General features: G+C 53.7%; 6 protein-coding genes across 6 annotated transcripts; 4 read left to right on the top strand and 2 right to left on the bottom strand.

Moving 5' to 3' along the window:
• Positions 1–1,020: 1,020 nt before the first annotated feature.
• COA6 (Coa6p) lies at positions 1,021–2,206 on the top strand. Its single transcript, XM_076640753.1, has 2 exons — positions 1,021–1,410; positions 1,851–2,206. The coding sequence occupies exons 1-2, from the start codon at positions 1,231–1,233 to the stop codon at positions 1,989–1,991; spliced, it is 321 nt and encodes a 106-aa protein (XP_076495946.1). The 5' UTR covers positions 1,021–1,230; the 3' UTR covers positions 1,992–2,206.
• Positions 2,207–2,812: 606 nt separating this feature from the next.
• Positions 2,813–4,131, bottom strand: BDY24DRAFT_77931 (uncharacterized protein). Its single transcript, XM_076645135.1, has 2 exons — positions 3,198–4,131; positions 2,813–3,088 (listed from the first exon to the last, which is right to left on the bottom strand). Coding segments are annotated over exons 1-2 (861 nt in total). The 5' UTR covers positions 4,057–4,131; the 3' UTR covers positions 2,813–3,086.
• Positions 4,132–5,698: 1,567 nt separating this feature from the next.
• On the top strand, positions 5,699–8,770 carry BDY24DRAFT_415738 (sugar porter family MFS transporter; the record flags this gene model as incomplete). The annotated part of the gene is made up of 18 exons (XM_076643493.1): positions 5,699–5,746; positions 5,821–5,853; positions 5,949–5,956; positions 6,022–6,054; positions 6,156–6,349; positions 6,457–6,534; positions 6,621–6,795; positions 6,932–7,071; positions 7,142–7,243; positions 7,312–7,362; positions 7,446–7,464; positions 7,534–7,694; positions 7,762–7,885; positions 7,977–8,032; positions 8,119–8,196; positions 8,285–8,418; positions 8,508–8,529; positions 8,607–8,770. The coding sequence occupies 18 exons, from the start codon at positions 5,699–5,701 to the stop codon at positions 8,768–8,770; spliced, it is 1,620 nt and encodes a 539-aa protein (XP_076495944.1).
• Positions 8,771–9,419: 649 nt separating this feature from the next.
• BDY24DRAFT_391047 (uncharacterized protein) lies at positions 9,420–12,276 on the top strand. Its single transcript, XM_076640752.1, has 9 exons — positions 9,420–9,620; positions 9,704–9,781; positions 9,890–9,957; positions 10,044–10,113; positions 10,237–10,548; positions 10,632–10,842; positions 10,922–11,049; positions 11,242–11,431; positions 11,553–12,276. The coding sequence occupies exons 1-9, from the start codon at positions 9,543–9,545 to the stop codon at positions 11,819–11,821; spliced, it is 1,404 nt and encodes a 467-aa protein (XP_076495943.1). The 5' UTR covers positions 9,420–9,542; the 3' UTR covers positions 11,822–12,276.
• A 2,798-nt stretch (positions 12,277–15,074) lies between these two features.
• On the top strand, positions 15,075–17,270 carry KNS1 (serine/threonine protein kinase KNS1; the record flags this gene model as incomplete). The annotated part of the gene is made up of 9 exons (XM_076637435.1): positions 15,075–15,491; positions 15,584–15,722; positions 15,816–15,996; positions 16,093–16,259; positions 16,339–16,427; positions 16,509–16,647; positions 16,725–16,887; positions 16,961–17,063; positions 17,136–17,270. The coding sequence occupies 9 exons, from the start codon at positions 15,075–15,077 to the stop codon at positions 17,268–17,270; spliced, it is 1,533 nt and encodes a 510-aa protein (XP_076495942.1).
• A 701-nt stretch (positions 17,271–17,971) lies between these two features.
• Positions 17,972–19,632, bottom strand: BDY24DRAFT_77839 (uncharacterized protein). Its single transcript, XM_076645134.1, has 5 exons — positions 19,444–19,632; positions 19,173–19,357; positions 19,025–19,050; positions 18,803–18,949; positions 17,972–18,610 (listed from the first exon to the last, which is right to left on the bottom strand). Exons 1-5 carry the CDS (start codon positions 19,502–19,504, stop codon positions 18,430–18,432), a joined length of 600 nt encoding a protein of 199 aa, XP_076495941.1. The 5' UTR covers positions 19,505–19,632; the 3' UTR covers positions 17,972–18,429.
• Positions 19,633–20,456: the final 824 nt, after the last annotated feature.

Raw genomic sequence — 20,456 nt, 5'->3', positions numbered from 1 at the left:
GAAGAGGGAGGACTTCGTCGACATAAGAAGAGAGCATCGACTCCAGGAAGTAATCTAGGTTAGGCCACCTCAGGCGAGAGAAAAAAAAGGTGAGAAGAAGGGAGCAAAGAGCGGACGAGGGGGACTCGAGGAGTGGAGCTGTTTTTGGATCGACGAAGATCTTGACTCCAGAAGAAGGAAAAGGTCTTCGACGATCCAGTGTAGCAGTACGGCAGGAGCTCAGCTCAGCTCAAACGAGTCGAGAGCAAGTTAAGCGGCACAGAGAGAGAGAGAGAGAGAGAGAGAGAGAGAAAGGGGAGCTCGAGAAGTCGTCAACCTCTCCAGCGCCCGACGGACCTCTTCTTTGACTCCCCCTTCAAGGGTAGAGAGAGAGAGATAGTTCGTCGTCTGAAAGAAGAGAGACGACTTCAAGAGCCCAACCAAGCGTGAGAAAGACGAAAAATGGAAGGAACCGAGAAGAAAGAAGGGAGGAAGAAGGGGAGCCCAAGGAGTCGCACCCTGTTCATCCTCAGACAGAGTCTCTCCTTCCCCGTCCCCCTTAGGACGACTAGGAGAGGACGAACTTTGTCGGACGTAAAGAAAGGTACGACTGCAAGAGCCCATCCAAGCTTGGGAGAGCAGAGAACGAGAGAAAGAGCGAAGATAGAGAGAGAGAGAGAGATGGGGCGAAGTTGAATCGTATCCGGATCTTCGCCGTCGACGAAGCTCTCCTTCCACTCCCCCTTCAACAGTAGAGCGAGAAGGAGGTCTTCGTCGAAAGGAAGACGATCTACGACTGCAAGAGTTCCCTTTCAGCCCAAACGATCACACAACGGGAGGAAAGAAAGGAAAGGAGATGGAAAGGACGACGACCTCTCCTCTCCTCTTCCTCCGCTCTTGCTCACCTCCGTTCCGATCTCTCGCCTCGAATTCTGCTCGTACAGAAAAGGAGACGACGAGGTTGGAAGCGAATCGAGCGAAAAAGAGGAGGAAGAAAGAAGGAGTGAGAGGATGGCCGTTCGGGTCCAAACCACGAAACGAAAGAGATGAGCTCGTTTCGATTCGTTTCGTCCTCCCTTTCTTTCTTCCTCCCATCTTCCACCTACGCCTTTTCACCCGCAACACCCTCTTCTTCCCCTTCTCCTTGAGCCCTCTTCGAACCTACCTACCTGCAAAAAGAAACTCCTTCAAACCACCTCTCCCACCCCTCCTCTCCTCTCCTCCTCCTCCCTTCCCTCCCACCCTTCCTCCATGGCACCCACCCCCGCCCCCTCCGCTCCTTCCCGTCAAGAACGTAAACTCTGCTGGGGAGGACGCGATCGTTACTTTGCTTGTCTTGACGCTGCTGGAGTGGTGGAAGCTGGGAAGGAAGGAAGGGGTACATGCGAGACGGAAGGGAAGGAGTACGAGGCGAATTGTGCAAAGAGCTGGGTGAGTTGGACGTTTTCTTTTTTTGTTTTGGCTATTCTAAACAGAGCAGCCGAGAGCTGTTCTTTTCGGAGAGACGAACGTAGAGGGGGGGGGGGGGGGGGGAAGGGGTGTCGAAGGGACAAGGAGGGAAGGGAGGGAGGGAGGGTTGAGCTTGTTCGACTTTCTTGGTCGGATCGATCGTTCGTGCCTTTCTTCGTAGGATCGAGACTACATCGAGTAGACCACTCTCAACGCATATACTCGATCTCGCCTTTCCCGGTAGCAGATCGACGGAGGCGAGGGGTAGGGAAGGGGTGGGCTGATCTCGATCTTCTTTCGATCCGAGCTCACCTTCCTCCTTCCCCTTCCTCTCCCTCTTCCTCCCACCCCCCACCCACCCACACGCATCTCTTCACGAAACACCTTCCTAACTCCCTCCCTCCCTTCCCTCCTCCTAACAGATCCACTACTTCAACGAACGTCGCATCCAAGAAGCTCGTCTCCGCGCTCGCTTCATCGCCGACGAGGCTCGAGGGGTGGATGTGCGAGGACTCAGGTACGGGCCGGACGATCCCAAGAAGAACTATAGTGGGAGTGGTTAGAGGGGAGGATAAGAGGAGAGGAGAGGAAGAAATAGAATGGGTTCGATTCGTTTTTTTTTTGGTTTGTGAGTTCTCAAAGAGAGGGACGGAGAGCGAGAGAGCGACGATGGGAGCACGTCTTGCTGGTGTGAGGAGAAGGGTAGAGGAGAGACAGCAAATGGAAGGGACATGCATCGGAGAGGAAAAGAGAACTGCTATGTACCCAGGAAAAAACAGTCGAATGCCTTCAAACAGAGAGAGAGAGAGAGAGAGACCCACTCCGCGAGCCTTGAAGCTGTAGTGCTCACGACGAGCCAGCCCAACCGTCTCTCGTACGGCACGACCTGCCCATAAGAGGCAGACAGCGACAGAACGAGAGACTGAGATTCAGCGAATCGAATTGCAATTGAAACGGAAACGATGAGAAGAGTTCGAAAAGCTCACGAGCGTCGACGCGTCGTCCCGTCGAACTCTCGCATCCCGCTCCTTCAAGGTCAGCCTCAGCTCTTGGGAGGACGAGAGAGCGATGGTGACTGATGGAAGAGAGAGGGGGAGGGAGCAAGAGAAGGTCGATGTTTGGGAGGAGAAAGCGAGGCGGAGGACGAGACGCGGTTGGTTTTCGGTCGTCAAGGAAAGGAAAAAAAAGCTGCTAGAGGGCCTCTTCGTCCAAAATAATATTTGAGATCGCAAGAAAGGAACTTCAGGGTCGTTCGGGATAGAACGGGATCGAGAGGGAAGAAGAGAGCGGGAGGAGCGAGCAGAGACGCGTCGAGCTCGTTTTCTTCGGCCTGTTGGTTTGGCGTATGTCACTTTCGACCGTCTCGCAAAACCGTAGGTATGAGCTGGAAGAGAAAGTGATCGAAAGAAAAGGAGGGACAGGGACATGATCTGATCTTGCTACTACAGTACGAAAAGCGACAAAAGGTCTCCCTCCGAAGACGAGCGAACGAACGAACGGATGCTGAGTGGGGAGCTGAGGAGTTGAAGAGGAGCGATTGGTTGATGGTTAAAGAGGTGAAAGCCTTGGGATCTGGTTCAGCGAGAGAGAGGGGAGGTGGCGAAGAGCTGATGGAGAGGGAGACGCGTCGAAATCGAGGACAACCCGAACGACGCGAGTTCTGAAAGCATCGAAGCGAAGAGAGGAGGTCAGCGAGATCAAAAGCTGAGGGTGGCTTGGAGTCCACGCTACGAAAAAGAAGACCGGGCTAGGTGGGAAGAAGGACTCACAAAACAGCTTTGTCGACCAGGGTCGGACTCCCTGACCTTCCTCCTCGTCCTCTTCCTCCTCCTCTTCCTCTTCCTCGTCCTCTTCCTCCTCCTTCCACTCCCCCTCCTCACAACCAGCCCACGGTTTCGCATCCTCAAACTCCCTCCCTTCTTTCCCATAGAGCTCCCTAGACGCCTTCGACCGGAGACACTCGTCCATCTTCGCGACCAACTCCTCTCCGATCCTCGTCCTCCTCTCCTCTTCGGTCATCCTGCTCAAGACGACCAGCATCCCTTCCGTGACGAGCTCCGGGGACGACTGCCCCTTTGCGTACTCTGGTGGATGTCCGTAACCAGTTTCCTCGGCGTCTGCTTCCTCTACTCGACAGAGAGCGTCGAGAGCGTTGAGTTTGGTGAAAAGAGGAGCTGATCTCTTGGTCCTGAGCGAGATGGATTCGACGAGCTCGACGACCCTATACCAGGATTGTCCTGCCTTTCCTCGCATCAAGCCTTGGATGGCAGAGACCTCCTTGTTGAAGTCTTGGACTCGTCCGGATCCTTGAAGAAGAGGAGAGACGGTAGAGATGGAGGACTTGAGGAGAGAGTCGAACTCGGGGGAGAGAGCGGCTCCCTGGAGGAGGAGAGCTTCGAGAGAGGAGGGAGAGAGAGCTCGGAGGAAGTCGAGAGGAAGCTTTTTAACTTTGGGAGTGTAGGCTTTGGCTTTGGCTTTGGCCTTGGGAGCGACGACGACGTTCTTCTTGACGGCTTTGGCTTTCGGTTTGGGAGGAGGAGGGGGAGGTTCGACTCGAGCTCGTTTGTTGGGAAGAGAGACGGCTGGAGCAGAGTCGCGAGTGGAGGAGCGTCGAGGTCGGTCGGACATCGTAGGGGAGAGATCGGGGAGTTCGTTGGAGAAAAGAAAGGAGAAAGGGAGGAGGAAGGGGCGGGCTGATGGAGTTGGAGGTCAACTTGAAAACGAGCGAGCTCACCTCTCCTCCTCCTTCCTTCCTACTGCGAGTTTGAGCTCAAACCACAACAATCTCGTAGACTAGAATCCTGCATTATGGTCACCTCGAGCTCCTCGCACCTCCCTCTGCTCCCCACGGAATTCAAACAAGAAATCCTTCGCTTCTGTAATCCTCCGTCGCTCGCTCAAGCAGCCCTTCCTTCTCTCCCTCACTCCCTCTCCTCGGCTCCAGCTCGCAGGGCCTCTTCTCAACGACGAGATCACCATTCTGAGGATGGGACGAACTCATCATCCCTTTCGACGTACAAGTAAAAGTCTTCTCTCTTTTCAGTCTGACCTTCGCAACCCCCACTGCAGAGGAAGGGGAGGACGAAGGGGACGACGAGCTACAGCCAACATCCTCTTGTTTGCTTCCTTTCTGGAGTTTGAAGCTGACTGCCTCTGATCCTCTGCTATTCTCCTTCATCAGTTCCTCGTCCATGTCTTCATCCGACTTCGAGCCTATCACCTGCAGTACTTATCGGAAGGAAAGCTTCTTCGCGCTCACCTCGCTCTCCTTCGACCCAAGCCCTCGTCCCTCCCTCTTCCCGTCTTCGAACGTACCTCAGCCTTAAACGCATTCGCCGTTGCTCCTCATCGCTTCACTTTGCGCTCTTCCCTACTATCGCACGGTCTACTTCTGGGCTCGTCTTTTCTCAAGCTGGAAGAAAACGGAGGAGAGCAGGGAAGGAGAGAAAGGGGTCGGAGACGACGCGTTCGAATGTGAGTTCGTCGTTTCGTATACGATCTCTCTCTCCTATCGCAACGAAGAAAGCAGATTTGATCAAGTCCTCCTCGTTTTGATACGCAGGACGAGTTTGTACTGCTGAGAGTGCTCGCTCGCTCGGGTGAAAGCTCAGGAGAGCTTCGAGTCGAGATTTTGAGTCCCTCGGATCTTCGAGTGTCGAGCTGTAACTGCAAAATCTCACTCGGTCCACTCCTATCGTCATCTACTCCACATTTAGCACATCCAGAACGTGGAGGATTCGAACTCGGTCCTTGGCGATGCTCTGATACGGGTCTGCTCCCCTTCTCTCTTTCTTTTCCCTCTGCTCTCTTCGAGCTAACCTTGCCCTCTGTTTATTTCTTCTTCACAGTAAACCCCTCTGGCATCCTCGGAGTAACACTGAGTCCCATCCTATACATGCTCGCCGCTCCTCGTCCCTCTTTCATCGCTGAAAACCTGACGATGACGACTCACTCTTTTTTCCTTCTTCGCCTCGACGCGTTCCCGACTCCTCCCACGCTTGCCCTCCTCGGTTCCAGGCAGATGCGGACGAGCGAACCCAAAGAGGAAGGAGATCCGATAGCGCTGACAAGTTTGATCTTTGAGATCGCTCGCTGACCCAAGGAAGGGTTAAAAACAAAGAGATCGTCCAAAAACCTCGGCGCGAGGGTCCGCTTTTGATTTCAGCCCTCGACGATACCTCCCTTTTTCCCTCCACACCACCACCACCAAGCCCCACCCTTTCTATCTCTTTCTCCCTTCGAAGCCACCTACCCAGACTTCGTCTCAGTCATGATTATCAACGGACATCCCGTCGGAGGGACTGCAATCGCTCTCTCTGTGCGTTCTATCGTCGACTCGCTCTCGACCTTGACGTCTCCCCTGTCGCTGACTTTGCTCCACGCCTACTCCAGTTGTTCGCATCTATCGGTGGATTCTTATTCGGAGTGAGTCTCTTCTTCCCTTCCCTGCCTCTCTCTCCCTCGCCAGCAGAAGCGTCGTCCCGTGCTGACTTCTTTTCCCCGTCCCATTCCTTCTTCAGTACGACATGTATGTATCAAAGCGTAGATTCCCAGAACACTACCTCTTCAGCTGAACCTCTCTCCCTTCCTCAGCGGTCAGATTGCAGACATTTTGCCGATGCCCGAGTAAATATCTGCCTTCCCCTTTTCCTCTTCCCTTTCAATCTTCCTCCCCTGAAACTCCAGCTCACTGCTTCACGCTTTCCCTTTTTTCTTCACGCTCCTAGCTTCGTCGAAAGGTTTGCCGAAGTCAACACCGCGGACCCAACAGGACCGAAAATCTTCTCCAACGTTCGTTCAGGGCTCATCGTTGGTCTTCTCTCCATCGGTACTCTCGGAGGAGCCTTCATCGGATCGTTCGTCAGTGATGCTCTAGGAAGGAGGAAAGCTATGACGGTCTCTTCTTTCATCGTTTGCGTTGGTGAGTCTTCTTCCGTCTACTCTCTCGTCCGTCTCTCGTCGACTCATCGACTCCTCCCTCTTCCTACTTTGCTGATCAACCTCCCCTCCTCGCTTCTCAATTCGCAGGAGTCGCCATCCAAATCTCGAGTGATCGTGTGTGGCAGCAGTTTGCTGTAGGACGACTCGTTACCGGTCTCGGAGTCGGTGAGTTTGAGAAACCGCCGCGTTGGCACGAAGCTCTTTTCTTACACGCCTCCAGGACCTAACTATCTCTCTCCTCTCCTTCACAGGTGCCTTATCGGGATCTGTACCCATCTATATGTCGGAGCTCGCACCAAAGCAAGTTCGAGGATCTCTGGTAGCCCTTTATCAGGTGGCGATCACGCTGGGAATCTTCATCGCGTATTGCATCGGTATCGGAACTCGAGAGCTCGACGGTCCTGGTGCGTGGAGAGTTCTGGTTGGGTGAGTCTATCCTCTTCTATTCGCGCTTAGTCTCTAGTCAGACCCTCTTCAGAGGTCCTTCCCTCCTTCGAAAAGGATCTGGCTCGACTAGCCGGCCTCGACGCGTTCTGACCTCCTTCTTCGTTTCTCTTTCCAGCCTCACCATGATCTTCGCTGCTATTCTCGGAATCGGGATACTCTTTATGCCCGAGAGCCCTAGATGGCTCATGCAGCGTGGTAAATTCGACGAGGCGAGGGAGAGTCTAGCTCGAGTTCGAGGAGTTCGTGTTTCAGATCGTTCGTCTTTTCCCCTCTCCCTCTTTACCCATCAATCAGGACTGAGGGCTCTACCTTTCATTCACCACAGACGACCGATATGTGGAGTTTGACTTCGATGAGATCGCAGAGGGTGTCGCCTTGGACGAGAAGGAGGGAGCTGGAACCTACGGGGATTGCTTCTCGCCTCGACGTGAGCAGCCTCTCTCTCTCCTCTCTTCCTGCCCCTTGCGCTAGCTAACCTCGCTTTCTACTCCGCAGTCCTCAAACGTACTCTGTTAGGAATGGCCCTGCAAATGTTCCAGCAGCTCAGTTCGTTTCTTTCTCCTCCTTTCTTCGGTCCCTCGAACTCAAATCGCGTCCTGACGTCCCCTCTTCCGCCATTCTTCTTCTAGCCGGTGCCAACTACTTCTTGTAAGCTGAAGATCGGTTAAACACATGGCGGAAACATAGGCACTGACCCTTCTCTCTTTTTTTCTACAGCTACTATGGCTCCACGATCTTCAACGGAGTCGGGATTTCCGATTTTTATGTCACTCAGATCATCATCGGACTCGTCAGTTGGGTGTGCACCTTCCCTGGGATCTGGTTCTTGGAAAGGTTCGGTCGAAGGAAGCCTTTAATCTTAGGAGGACTCTGGCAGAGTGAGTCGCATCTCTTCGTTCCTTGTTGAAGCCTCGTCGTTCTGACTTTCATTCTCCTCTTTCTCAGCTGGTTGGCTCTTCGTCTTCGCCATCGCGGGAACCGTCAAGAACCCCGAGACCGACCAAGGTATCGGAAAGCTTATGATCGTTTCGACGTGCATGTTCATCGCTGGTTACGCTTCTACATGGGGGTGAGTCGATTCGAACGAGGAGAGTGCGACGCGTCGACGACAGACGAGAGCTGACTTCTTTCCCCTCCCCTACCCTTTTTCGGAACGCTAGACCTGGAGTTTGGATTGCTACTGGAGAGTTGTACCCTCAAAGGACTCGATCTAAGAGTAAGTCCATGTTTTCTTTCGACTCTTCGTCGCTGCGATCGCTCTAACCGACAGCTCATCCGCTCCCCTTTGTTTCTGCTCCCCAGTGCAAAGCTTGTCCGTCTCCACCAACTGGCTCTGGAACTTCCTTCTCGCCTTCTTCACTCCATTCATCACCGGAGACAGTGAGTTCAGCGTCATCGATCAATCTCCAGAGCTCGTTTCGAGTTCGACGCGACTGACCTGACTCCTCCGTCTTTCAACCTTCAACAGTCGGCTACGGATACGGATTCGTCTTCGCCGGAGCCAACTTTATTGGAGTTGCCATCGTCTACTTCTTCCTCAAGGAGGGATCGGGTCTCAGTCTCGAACATCTCGCTGCGTTGTGGGAAGACAACTCGACGCCTGTTCGTTCTCTCTTTGTCTTCTTTCGTCCCCAAACCCTCTCGTACTATTACTGACGCAACCTGAAACCTCTTAACTTCTCTTTCTACAGGCCTGGAGATCCGGTTCTTGGGGTGAGTATTGATTCCTTTCCGTCCTCCTCTGGTGGCTCGTTCTTTCGCTGACGTCCTCCCTCCTTCTTCGCTTCCAGTCCCTCCCGGCTACGAAACCCGAACGGGGACCATCGAGCTCTCACCTAACGAGAAACCCAAGGGAAGCAGCAAGGAAGGTCCTGTAGCTGATGGGCAGCATGTGGAGAACGTGAACGTCGAGAAGGGGATGGAGAGACGAGCACCGTCGATTTCGAGTGCTTGAGATGGTTTATTTATTTACACCTTTAGTCTATTTCCCTTTCTAGAGTAGATTTATCTCTCCATTCGGACCTCCCCTCGGCTTCTCGCTTCCTTGATCCTTGAACGACGCGTCGGACGTTTCGTTCCTTTTCTCGCTGTCCCTTTTCTCTTCACACCTGCATTATATTTGGCTCCACCACTTCACAGCTTGTTCAACTATCCCTTGTATCCCTATGATTCCTTCAATCTCTCCTTCCCCGTTCCCTTTACCTCTTCATCTCGGAAAGGCGAGTCGGATCGAGATAGCATCGTCGCAGTTACACTTCCCTCTTCTTTCTCCTACGTCATACCCCAGCAGATTTCAGCTGATCACTTCTCACTTAAGATCTGGCCCGTCCTTCGAGCCTCGGGCAAGTCGAGGGAGCGAAGGAAGAGAAAGCGAACGAGGCAAGTCGCGTCCGGATCTTGTTTGGTTGGACTTCTCCAAGACGCGTCCTGGGGCTCTTCCTCTCCCTCTCTCCCTCTCCCTCAAACGCTCATTCGGAACCACTTTTTTCTTCTCGGCTATTGCGCCCTCTCCTACCTCACCCGTCTTGCCTCTCTTCTCTATCACGAGTAAACGCAGGGAAAGAAAAGGACGGGGCGGGCGCTGTTCGTCATCACTCGATCATGACGCCTGAACCCTTTGCTCTCTTCTTTTTGTTTCCCTCTCCCTCCCTACCTCTGACCTCTAACTACAACAAACCCCCTTCTCCACCCTCACCCAAGCCTCAACCCACCCTCTTCCAAAAATCATGCTTCGTTCTGCCACCACTCCCGTTCTCAGGACTTCGACTCGCTCGTCAATCGTCTCGAGATCCCAGCTCGTTCAGGTTCGTTTTCTTTCAGCCCATCCTCTCCCTCTTCCTCTCTTCGCTCCCTCGCTGATGAACTTCTCTTCTTTGGGTTTCAACAGCCTATTCGACAACCCATCCGATTCCAAACCACCACCACCTCTGCAGGACCTGCCTCTCCCGTGCACACCCACACTCCCGTGAGTGTCGAACGAGATCAGCCCCATCTCGAACGAGCTCGAGCTCATCCTCCTCCCATCCCTCTCTCCCTTTGCTGACCTTCCTCCTTCTTTCTTTTCTTTCTCTAGATGTGGATCGTTCTCGGTGTGCTCGTAGCTGGAGGAGGATCTCTCTTCTATTACGTGAAGCCCATCCGGTGAGCTCGCTTTCTCTCTCTCAGCTGAAGGTCGCTCGAGAGCTTGAACTGACCCGTTTGGTTCGTTTGTCCCTCTTGATTTGCAGAGAGCTCGCCGAGAAGGTTCACACCACTATTGACTCTACCAAGGGAGCTGGAGAGCAGGCTTCTTCGTTCGTGAGTCACGTTCATGCTTCGTCTTAGCGAGAGGGAGGGAAGAAACGAGATGAGAGAACGAGACACGACGAGCTGACCTCTCTCCCTCCCTCCCTCCCCTCTCTTCCGCTCCCCTCCCTTCAGGCCTCCCAAGCTGCCTCCCTCGCCGGTCTTGGACCCGCTTTCGGGATCTCTCAGCTCGCCTACAAGAAGATCCAGGACGCTGGAGGACTCTCTACCTTCCTCTCCGGCATCTCCGAGGACGTCAAGAACTCGGACATCACTGCAGCTCTGAACAAGATCAAGAAGGTCGGAGGGAAGGAGGTCGAGCCCTACATTGCCAAGGCCGAGAAGGCTTTGAAGGATGCTGGAGGAAAGGCTGCTGATGTGGATTGGAAGTCTGTGTTGGAGGGATTGAAGGAGGAGGTTGGAGAGGAGTTTGGAGGTGTTGTTGATGTAAGTCGTCGCTGCTCCGTTCTCGTTCTTTTCTTCTACGCCTTCGAACCCTCGCTGACCTCTCTCTCGTTTGCTCCTCACAGTTCATCACTCAGTACGTCCCTAACTCGGGACCCATCGTCGCCGCTCTCGCCACCGGAGACTTCTCCAAGATCACCGAGAAGATCAAGGCGGAGGGAGGAGATTCCCTCAAGGAGCTCGAGGCTACCGCTCAGAAGCTGTACAAGAAGGCTCAAGAGGTCAGCAAGGATGGGAAGGGAAACTTGGAGGACTTGATGAAGCAGCTCAAGGAGGGTGAGTCTCGAGATTGAACGAACGGACGACGCGACGACAAGGGAACGAAACTGACTTGGTCTGGTTTTGGATTGAACAGCCGATGGAGATGATCTCGACAAGGTTCTCAAGCAGGTTAAGGACCTCGCCAAGAAGGCTGGAATCCCTGCCGATACCATCGAGAGCTGGATCGCCGCGAAGGGAGGAAAGGTCGACACCGACAAGCTTGTGAATCTCCGTTCCTTTTCTCCCTCTCACTTGTTCTTATCCTTCGTTCATTTCACCCCACCTCCCTCGACTGCCTTCCTTACCCGTATCGCCCCCGACGTCGTCGTCCTCGTCTTCCTCGTCATTTCGACGCGTTGCTGACCTTCCTGCTCCCCTCCTCTTCCTCTTGCTTCTCTCCCTTCCCTCTCTCAGGTCAAGCAAGTCCAATCCCTCGCCTCCGCCGGTCAGGCTACGGTCGAGCACTTCGATACCGACAAGGTCGTCTCTTCCGTCAAGGTCGTCAGCCCTGCTCTCGCATCGTTGCTCGCTCTGACCCTCCAGAGGTCGGGAGTCTCGCTCGGAAGCGCTGGCAAGGATTCCGCCAAGGGTGGAAAGGAGCAGTGTGAGTTCTCTTCTTATTCAAGTGCTGGGGAGGGATCGAAGCGAGGCAGAAGCGAGGCGGGAGTCCCGTTCGGTCGAACCTCGAGCTGACCACGACGCGTCTTTCCTTTTCTTCTTTCCAGACGAGGCCGCTAAGAAGCAGATCGAGACTCTTAGTGAGACTCTCAAGAGTACGTCCTACATGCTTTCTTTCTCAGTCTCGCTTTCTATTTTCTCATGCTTACCCACTTTCTCCTCTCTCTCACCTCCCTCTCTCATCAGCCTCCTCCGGTTCCGTCTCCTCCGACCTCCAAAAGCGACTCTCCACTCTCCAATCCGATCTTCAATCCACCCTCTCATCCACCCCTTCCCTCTCTTCCACCGCCTCCGCCGCCAAAGACTCCGCCTCTAAAGGATCCAAGACCTCCGACGCTCAGTCCAAGCAGGAGGATTGGGAGGCAGCCCTGAAGAAGCTCCAGGAGGATTCAAAGAAGGCTGTCGAGGGAGCTTTGAAGGATTTGGAGAAGGCTGTGGAGGGTGGAAAGGCTGGAGATGGAGGAAAGACGGTGTTGGAGGTGGTGAGGAAGTACGTTGGGAAGTAAAGGGAGACGCGAGAGGGTTGGTTTCGATTGCATAGTTACGCGTACTGGCTAGCGAGGCTAGATACCAGGTTAATGTTATATTTAGGTTTTTCGTGCTTGTATTCTATCGATGTGTGACCTAAAAAGGCCTCTCCAAGAACGGAAGAGATGGATACAAACCGGAAAAGAGGAGCCCGCCCGACGCGCTGGGTTTCGACACATTTTCGCTCCTCTCTCGTCTTCCTCGACAAGAAAACTCGTATAAATACGTCACGGTAGCTACTACATCTTTCTCTCCGCCGGGCTCGTGCAGAGCGTGTTCCACTGAAATCCCGTCAGAAGAGAGACAAGGAGGGAAGGTAAGAAAAGTTAAGCTCTGATCGTCGGTCGACTCACCTCGTCCAACTTTTCCAGCCCTTCGTCAAACTCGCCAGCTCGTAGTATATCGATCCCTCTCTGAAAGCCTGCTGTCCATGATATGGATGGTATAACTCCGTTCGGAGGAAGAGGGAGGAAGAGAAGAGGGAGGGAAGGGAGGTCGTCGTCGTTTCAGGTGAAGTTCGAAAGGAAGGGAAGGGCTAAAGAGGAGGTTCGGTTTTGCTGCCGCTGGGCAGGCTTTACATTCAATCGAGAGATAGATCGCAATCTCTTCATGGCGTTCCTATCTCTGTGTCTAAAATCCAGATATTTAGTAAGCGATGCAACAGCTGTCGAGAGCTAAATGGAGGGAAGAGGAAACGCGTCGGAACGCGACAGATCGGCACCCTCCTCGTCTCTCAGCTAGCTCTGGGTCCTTGCGATGTTATGGGTACATAGTCACTCGGGTCAAGGGATCCAAATCTTGTTCGAACGACTCTCTGAACTCCGTCCTCAACCCGTTTGTTCGACGACGATCACACCCATCCCTTGTCCTCGCTGCCTCCTTCCTACCTCATCCCTTATCCAGCTCCAGCACACTTCTCGTCGTTCTGTATATCCGAGACTTCAGTCCGCTATCACTATCTCTCTACCTGCTTCTCCTTCTGGCTCCTCCTCCTCTCAATCTCGACGCGTCCAAATCTCGTCTGATCGCTCCTTCCACTTCCGTGCCTCTCCTTCTCTTTCACTTCCTGCTCTTCCACAAATCCAGGCCTCGCACTCACAGAACTCCCTCGCAACCCATTCCCGACGCGCGTCACTGTCTCTCTCATCCCCTTTGTCCTTCTCTTCTACCTGCACCCCCCATCTCCCATGTCGCACTCTCCTCGTCTTCTTTTCTCGCCCCCAAGACCGTTTCCTCAACCTCCAGTTCGGCCTCCAGTTGCCGCTGGCGTTGAACTTCAACGCGTCCAGTCGCGTTCCCGTTGACGCGTTGACTTCGGAAAAGAAAGAAAGAAAGAAAGAAAGAAAGAAGTCAGCCGCAGTTCCCTCTCCCGCTGACGTGTTTCAAGAGTCTCTATAGGGAATAGAGGTAAGTCGGGGATTTGCTGATGATGTGACGCAGGTAGTTTGTTGTGTTTGGGAGTGCTGTGGGTGAGTGAGAGGGAGTGGAAAGAGAGGATCGAAGAACGGACGGCGACGCGAAAGTCCTCTGCCGCAAAGGAAAAGTCTGGTAGATCCTACATCAGCATCTATAGTTCAGCTGCTCGATAAGATAACGAGCTTTAGAATTGTAAGTGGAAGCAGGTCAAGGATCGTTGTAGATCAGCGTTGACCGGCAGCGGGAAAGGAGGGCTGAGCGAGCTGAAGTTTGTTCGGGGGCTGGAGGATGAAGGAAACGTGATGAAGTCCTGAAACTTGGTGAGGATGTGGAGGAGGTATGTTAGTGTAAGTGGAAGAGATATGAGAAATAGCTGATCGTTGAGTCAATAGAACGAATGTTGGAACGGGGAAGGAAGGAGGTTCGAGGGTGAGCTCCGTCCGCCCTTTGTTCAGCTCGTTGTGAAGCTCAAAAAGTCCCAGAAATATGCGAGACTTCAGAGAAGAGGTATACCTCCAGTTCGAGTAGAGCGTGAAGAAGTGGATTCAAAAGGGAGAGGCTTGTAAGGGTTGTGTTGTTGACGGTCGGGAGGGAAGTCAGAGCTCCTTCCTATCCCTCGTTTTCAGACTTGGGTCACGGCTCCTGTTCCCTTCCCAACGTTCTCCCTCCTCTGTGGATGCAATCTAGGTCTTCTTTCAACCGCCACACCTACAACCACGAACCCTACCCTCCTCCTTCTCAATCTTCAACTTCGAACCGATCTTCCTACAGAGAGGATCGCTATCAGCCTCCGCCCCAACCTCGCCCCCCTCCTCCTCCTCCTCCCTCCTTCCCTCCCTCTCGTTCGCACCCCAACCCTCCCTACCAAAACCAACCGTCTTCTTCCTACTACGACAACCGATCTTCCTACTCGGATACCAACTATCGAAACTCTAATCGAGCTTCTTCCCGCTACGACGACTCCTCTCGACAGACCTATCCTCGTCCTCCTTCGGCTTCCCCTCCTCGAACCTCCTCAAACAACCCCAACCAATACAGACCCCGCTATCAACAAAGGGAACAAGATCTCTACTACAACCACCACCACCAGCAACCTCGATACTCACCTCCTCCTCCTTCCTCCTCCCACTACAACAACTCGTACCCTCCCTCCTCCTCAACCATGCCTCGAGCTCAGACTTCCGCTTCCTCCTCTTCGACAACTACTTTGGCAGCTCAAAAGTGAGTTCAATCGAGATATTAGTGCTGGTTTAGGTCCAGGAAGGCACGAGGGACGTTCCAGCTCTTGAGCTACTGCTCAGATCAAAGGGAGAGGTGGGCGAAGGGGAGGATGTCTCGTCGAGGTGGCAGCAGCTCTCCTTCCACCGTTTTGCCTCGTCCTTCTCGCTGGAGGTCTGCAAACTCTGCAGAAGAACCTCTCAGACGTCCGGGTTTGGAATGCGGATCGTTTTCACTTGTTTTAAAGAGAATCGGGCATGTATCGGTGGAGCAAACTGGACTTGGAAGTTGGAAAGGAGGAGTGGCGGAGGGGGCGAGCAGCGAGTCAGCTTCCCCTTCCCTCCTCCATCTCAATCGATCGACATGTTCTCTTCCTCTCTTCATCTCTTGACTCTGCCTCTCTCACCATGCTGACCTTCTCCGCTCCTTCTTCTTGCTTCTCCAGAGCTAAACGTCGACCAGCTCCTCCTTCCAACATCGCCGGTCCCTCTTCCTCCCGTACCGTCACCTCGTCGAACGGCTCGTCCAACAACGGGATCCCTCCGGCCTCCTACCAGATCGAAACCGCTCATCTCCCCAACGGAGAGACGAGAGAGTATGTTGTGGTTGGAGACGACTCGCCAACACCTCCACCGAAGAAGAGGACGACGAGAGCTGTCGTCGCGGCTGCGAGCGGTGCTGGATCCACGTCGTCGAACGTCGTTTCTGGTTCGAGTAGTGCTGCTACCAGGAAGAGGAAGGTCGAGGAGCAGACGGTAGGAGGCTCTTCTGCTAAGAGACCTGCCAACTACGATTCGAAGGTGAGTTTTTCTTCGCCACATCTCGTCTTCGATTCTCCTCTCTTCTCGTCCGTTCTCGTTCTCGCTTTGGCTGACTTCTTCTCGGTCTCCATCTCTTCCCCTTTCCCCTCCTTCAGCCCGTCGCCTCTGGATCTGGAACCTCGTCAAGTCGCTCTCACGCCGTTCCTGCACCACCACCACCACAAGGTCCTCCTTCTTGCGACGACGCCGAGGGACACTACATCATCAACAAGGACGACGTTATCTACGGCCGCTGTTCGTCTCTTTTCCCTCGTCTCTTCCTTCATTCGATGCACTCGAATCCCTCGCTGAACTCTGCTCACTTTTGTTCGTTCTCGTCGTCCACAGATCGAGTGATCAGGAAGCTCGGAGAAGGAACCTTCGGAAAGGTCGTCGAGGCCGTGGATCGGACCTCGAGGAAGCACTACGCCGTCAAAATCATCCGTGCCGTTCAGAAGTACAGGGACGCCAGCAAGATCGAGATTCGAGTGTTGAACGAGCTGAAGAAGGGAGATCCGACCAACGAGAAGTGAGTCGCGTTGTCCTTCCTTCCTATCGAACGCGTCTCGTCTTCGAGAATCGTTGCTGACTTGGCCTCTTCTTCGTCTTCTCTACCCTCTCCTAGCAAATGCGTTCATCTCATGGAATGCTTCGACCACAGGAACCACGTCTGTCTCGTATTCGAGCTCCTCGGATCGTCCGTCTTCGACTTCCTCAAGGAGAACCAGTTCACACCGTTCCCTATGGCTCACATCCAGGACTTTGGACGGCAGCTCATCACCAGTGTCGCTTGTGAGTCTTCTATCCTCTCTCAGTCATTCCAGCTTTCTCGTCAACGAAGCTGACTCGTTCGTCTCGTGTTTTCTTCCAGACCTCCACCGACTTGGTCTCGTCCACACCGATCTCAAACCCGAGAACATCCTCCTCGCTGACTCGACTCATCGAACCGTTCCTGCCAAGGTCAGTGGTCTCTCTCTTCCTTTCCAACGACGTTGTTTTCGTTCTCGCTCTGACTCTCCCTTCGTTTCTCTCTTCGTCCAGACCGCCGGAGGAGCAAAGCGACTCATCCTCAACAACCCCGATATCCGGCTCATCGACTTCGGATCTGCGACGTTCGAGAAGGAGTACCACTCGACGGTCGTCTCGACGAGACACTACCGAGCTCCAGAGATCATCCTCGGTGAGTCTTTCTCGTTTCGTTTCACTACTTCTCGTCGAAAGGATCAGTCTGATCTCTTCCCGTCTCCTCTTCCTCAGGTCTCGGTTGGTCGTTCCCCTGCGACATGTTCTCCATCGGATGCATCCTCATCGAGTTCTTCACCGGGGAGGCCCTCTTCCAGACTCACGGAAACCTCGAGCATCTCGCGATGATGGAGATTGTGATGGGCAAGATGCCGATCGATTTCTTGAGGAAGGCAGCGTTCGTTCTTCTTTCCCTTCTTCCGTTCCTTCAAGCTCGACTGACCTCTTCCTCTCTTTGTCGATTCGAACAGGAGATCGAAAGCTGAGATGTTCAAGAACGGCAAGCTCGACTACCCCAATGCTCAGACGGACAAGGCTTCGAAGAAGTTCTTGAAGGGGATGAAGAACCTCGAGGTGAGTCTTCGCTCTCTCGCTTCTCGTCTCGTCCTCGATTGATCGTACTCACTTTTCGTTCTCGTTCTACAGCAAATCATTCCTCCCATCAACGTCGTCCAGAGCAGGTTCTGCAACCTCATCAAGCAGCTCCTCCACTTCGACCCGGCTCGGCGGTTGGACGTCAAGGGAGCGTTGGAGCACGAGTTCTTCTCGCTGCAGATGTGAGTCTTCTCGTCTTTCCTCGTCCTCGTCATCTTCTCTTCTCTCTTTCTATACTGACGATGTCCTCGTTCCCTTTGTCTTTCCCAGTCCTCTCGAGTAAGCATCTTCGCCCGCTCGTCGACTCGACGCGTCGTTCTTCCCGCGGATCCTCTTCACGACCTTTCCACTCTCTTCCCTCACGACACCTCCTGTAACAACCCACATCTCCACCCTCGCCCTCCTCCTCGTCCTCGTCTTCGTCCGCATCGGATCATCTCCTCGTCGTCTACGTCTCGCGTCTCCGTCCCGTTTTGCTCTCGTCCCACTCCTTATCTTTATTAGCTCCTTTCGTTCCCATTATCCCCTCCCCTCCACACCACCTATCTTTCGTCCCTCTTGCTTTGTTCCCCCTCTCCCGACCTCCCCTGTTTCCACTTCTTTTCGTCCTAGCCACCGCTCCCTCTGTAACCCTCTCTTCTCGATTCTGACTTTCGTCTTCGTTTCTCCTTCTTCGCCCTGTTATTTTCTCATCGTCCCGGCTTGGTTTCCTTCGCTCGACTATATACTACCACGCTCAAAAACCTCCTCTCCCTCTCGACAACGCGTGATCTTCTTTCTTGACTTTTCGAACTCTTTTGACACTCGGTCAATCTAGAAGAAGACGACGACGACGACGACGAACACTGAATAAACCGAATAACCGAATACCGAATAACGAAGAAACGAAACCGAATACCGAAGCTGAAGCAACCGAAGAACGAACGAAGAGGAGAAGACGTGAAGATGGGAACGAAGCAAAGGACGAGAGGGAGGTAAGCAAAAGCAACAGAGTAGAGATAAGATAAACACAATATGAAGAGATCTAGGGTGAGATAAACGTTAAAGATTCGAGATACAGGCGACGAAGAAGCAGAGACGAGACGAGAAGAAACGAGAGGAGAAGAAAAGAGATGCGTCGCGGACCAACCCGACCCCCCCCCCCCCTCCTCCTCGAAAGGTCACCACCAGCTCCCCACCACCATCACCAGCACCCCAACTCCCAAACCCTTCCACATTGGTGACGCTATCCGTCTTTCCGAACTCGAGGCGTACGAGTTGGAGCTGGCGAGGGAGATGGAAAGGGAAGCAGCTCCTGACGCGTCCGTCCCTACGGCTTCGTAGGGGAGCAGATGGTTCTGGGGAGCTATGAGAGCTGTGGATTGGGTACAGGCGTTTTGGAGGACTGCGAGGGGTGGGGAGGAGAGGAGGGAGGGTGAGCGGGACGGGACGCAGACGAACGTGGTGGAGACGGGAGAGGACGAACGAGTGAGTTGAGCTCCGACTCCTCCACATCGACGTTGGTTGATACTGGTGGTGTTTCCGGTCTGGTTTGGTTGACGAGGGAAAAGGGAAAGGAGGGGGAGGAGGAGGAGGGGAGGGAAGGGAGGAGAGAGGGCGCGATCACATGTAGAGATAGGGAAACAGGTAGACAAAGGAGAACGAAACGAAGGTCAGTTTGGGTCGGATGCTGTGCGGAAGGAAAGTTGGCAAGTTCCACAAATCGGCTCGAGACGTACAAGAACAAGGCAGTTGAGACAGCCGATCTTGAAGACGAAGCAAAAGAGGAGGGAGGGTGAGTTGGAGCGATGGACTCGACGGGGCCGAAGGAAAGGAGATCGAGACTCACAAACTGATCTATCCGCTCTGCTTTGCAGAAGGCGATACTGCACGCTCTGTAGAGATGAGATGGAGAGGTCAGAGTGAGATGGGTGAAGGGAAAAGAAGGTTGGAAGGCTCACTCTTCGGTTTGTAGCTGCATGCAAGGCTAGCTCGGGAAACAAGACCCCAAATTGACAGTCAGCTTCTTGAGCTTCCACCTCCTTCCCATCGTTCCTTTTCGCTGCTATCGAACATCCAGGATGAAGAAGAAAGGGCGAAGAAACTCACAGGCTCGAAAGAAAGGTAATCGCTACAGCTCCTTTGGCAAACGAGAGGGACAACTTCGAGGAGAGCCGCCTCTCCCACCCTCGCCGCGTGGATCGTCTTGGTTGCTGGTGAAGAGCTGCCTAGGACGATCTGAAAAGCGAGGAGAGTAGCTGAGGCGAAGTTGGCTGGGACGGTGGTGGGAGCAGCTGTGGGGAAGGAGATGAAGGAAAGAAATGAGCTTGAGTTCGAGCGGAAGAGGAAGAGGGAAAGAGGAAAGGGAAGGCACACTCACCGAGGGACGCGAGGGGAAGAAGAGCAAAGCTGAGGAGACCGCGTCGTCGAAGGAGTCGCATCGTCCTCTTGCTCTCCTTGAGCGACCGACAGGCGTGTAAGAGAGAGGAGGGAGGTGGAAGAAGTGTGTTTCGGGAAGTAGAGGGAAGAGTGGGAGTTGGGGAGGGAAGGAAAGGGAAAGCTGGAGAAAGAGGCGTCTTTGAAAATGGACGCGGAACAGGCCGACGGGCAGAGGAGATTGTAAGACGCGTCGAGGTTTGAGGGGGAAGGAGGAAAGAACGGATTTGAAGAGGTTCGAAGAGGTTTGAAAAGTGAAAAATGGTAGATCTGCAGATCAGGGAGGAGAGCTGATCAGCACGAGATAACAGGAAGTATAGTAGAGATGGCTGGCAGGACGGGGAAGGGTAGAACTTACCGACCCCGATCAAAGACACCAAGGAAAGGGAGAGACAGATTAGGCACGACTCAGAATGGGCGGATCCGAGCTGTGTTTGTTGTTGTTGTTGTTTTTGTTTTTGAACAGCGTTGAAAAGTTTTCTTCAATCTACGAGAAGCTGCTAAGTCGAGCAGAATTGAAGGGGAAGGAAAGAGAGGATCGCAGCGGCACGGCAGCAGCCCCAACCTTCTTCGAAGAGGCGTCGACGCGTTGCTTCGCCAAACCGGAGCCTCGTTTGGCATTCCTGTTCGAACTTCCAGTCGATCTGTCGATCTAAAGACTTTGCTCGAAGAGGTCGTAGAGAATCCTCGTGAGTTCGAGCTGAAGTTGCGTGCGAAGGAAGGACTGGCAGCGGCGCAGAGGCGTTGGGCAGATCAACGTTGCTATCTTGAGCTTCGATGAGCCACCTCGGAAGGCGTCTCCCTCGAGAAGATCTACGAGCTAGTGGAGAGTCGAGGCTGCTGGGGAAGAGACGAAGCCGAAGAGAGCAGAGATGACGGATACGATCGTCGAGACGCGTCTAAACGGATGCTCTTTTGGACGCGCCTCGTCGCTTGGAGTTTGGACTGCTCGAAGAT

This window comes from Mrakia frigida (genome assembly GCF_051309035.1).
Source record: "Mrakia frigida strain ATCC 22029 unplaced genomic scaffold BDY24scaffold_18, whole genome shotgun sequence".
Classification (NCBI taxonomy): domain Eukaryota; kingdom Fungi; phylum Basidiomycota; class Tremellomycetes; order Cystofilobasidiales; family Mrakiaceae; genus Mrakia; species Mrakia frigida.
This window is presented reverse-complemented; position numbering and strand designations above follow the sequence as displayed.

Bases quoted from the DNA above. Each gene is read 5' to 3' on its own strand.
- COA6 (XM_076640753.1), top strand. From the start codon at position 1,231: ATGGCACCCACCCCCGCCCCCTCCGCTCCTTCCCGTCAAGAACGTAAA. The intron at 1,411-1,850 runs GTGAGTTGGACG...TCCTCCTAACAG, and splicing joins CGAATTGTGCAAAGAGCTGG to ATCCACTACTTCAACGAACG.
- BDY24DRAFT_77931 (XM_076645135.1), bottom strand. From the start codon at position 4,056: ATGTCCGACCGACCTCGACGCTCCTCCACTCGCGACTCTGCTCCAGCC.
- BDY24DRAFT_391047 (XM_076640752.1), top strand. From the start codon at position 9,543: ATGCTTCGTTCTGCCACCACTCCCGTTCTCAGGACTTCGACTCGCTCG. The intron at 9,621-9,703 runs GTTCGTTTTCTT...GGGTTTCAACAG, and splicing joins CGAGATCCCAGCTCGTTCAG to CCTATTCGACAACCCATCCG. The intron at 9,958-10,043 runs GTGAGCTCGCTT...CTTGATTTGCAG, and splicing joins TATTACGTGAAGCCCATCCG to AGAGCTCGCCGAGAAGGTTC.
- BDY24DRAFT_77839 (XM_076645134.1), bottom strand. From the start codon at position 19,504: ATGCGACTCCTTCGACGACGCGGTCTCCTCAGCTTTGCTCTTCTTCCC. The intron at 19,051-19,172 runs GTGAGTTTCTTC...TTCCCGAGCTAG, and splicing joins ATTACCTTTCTTTCGAGCCT to CCTTGCATGCAGCTACAAAC. The intron at 18,950-19,024 runs GTGAGCCTTCCA...CAGAGCGTGCAG, and splicing joins ATGCAGCTACAAACCGAAGA to TATCGCCTTCTGCAAAGCAG.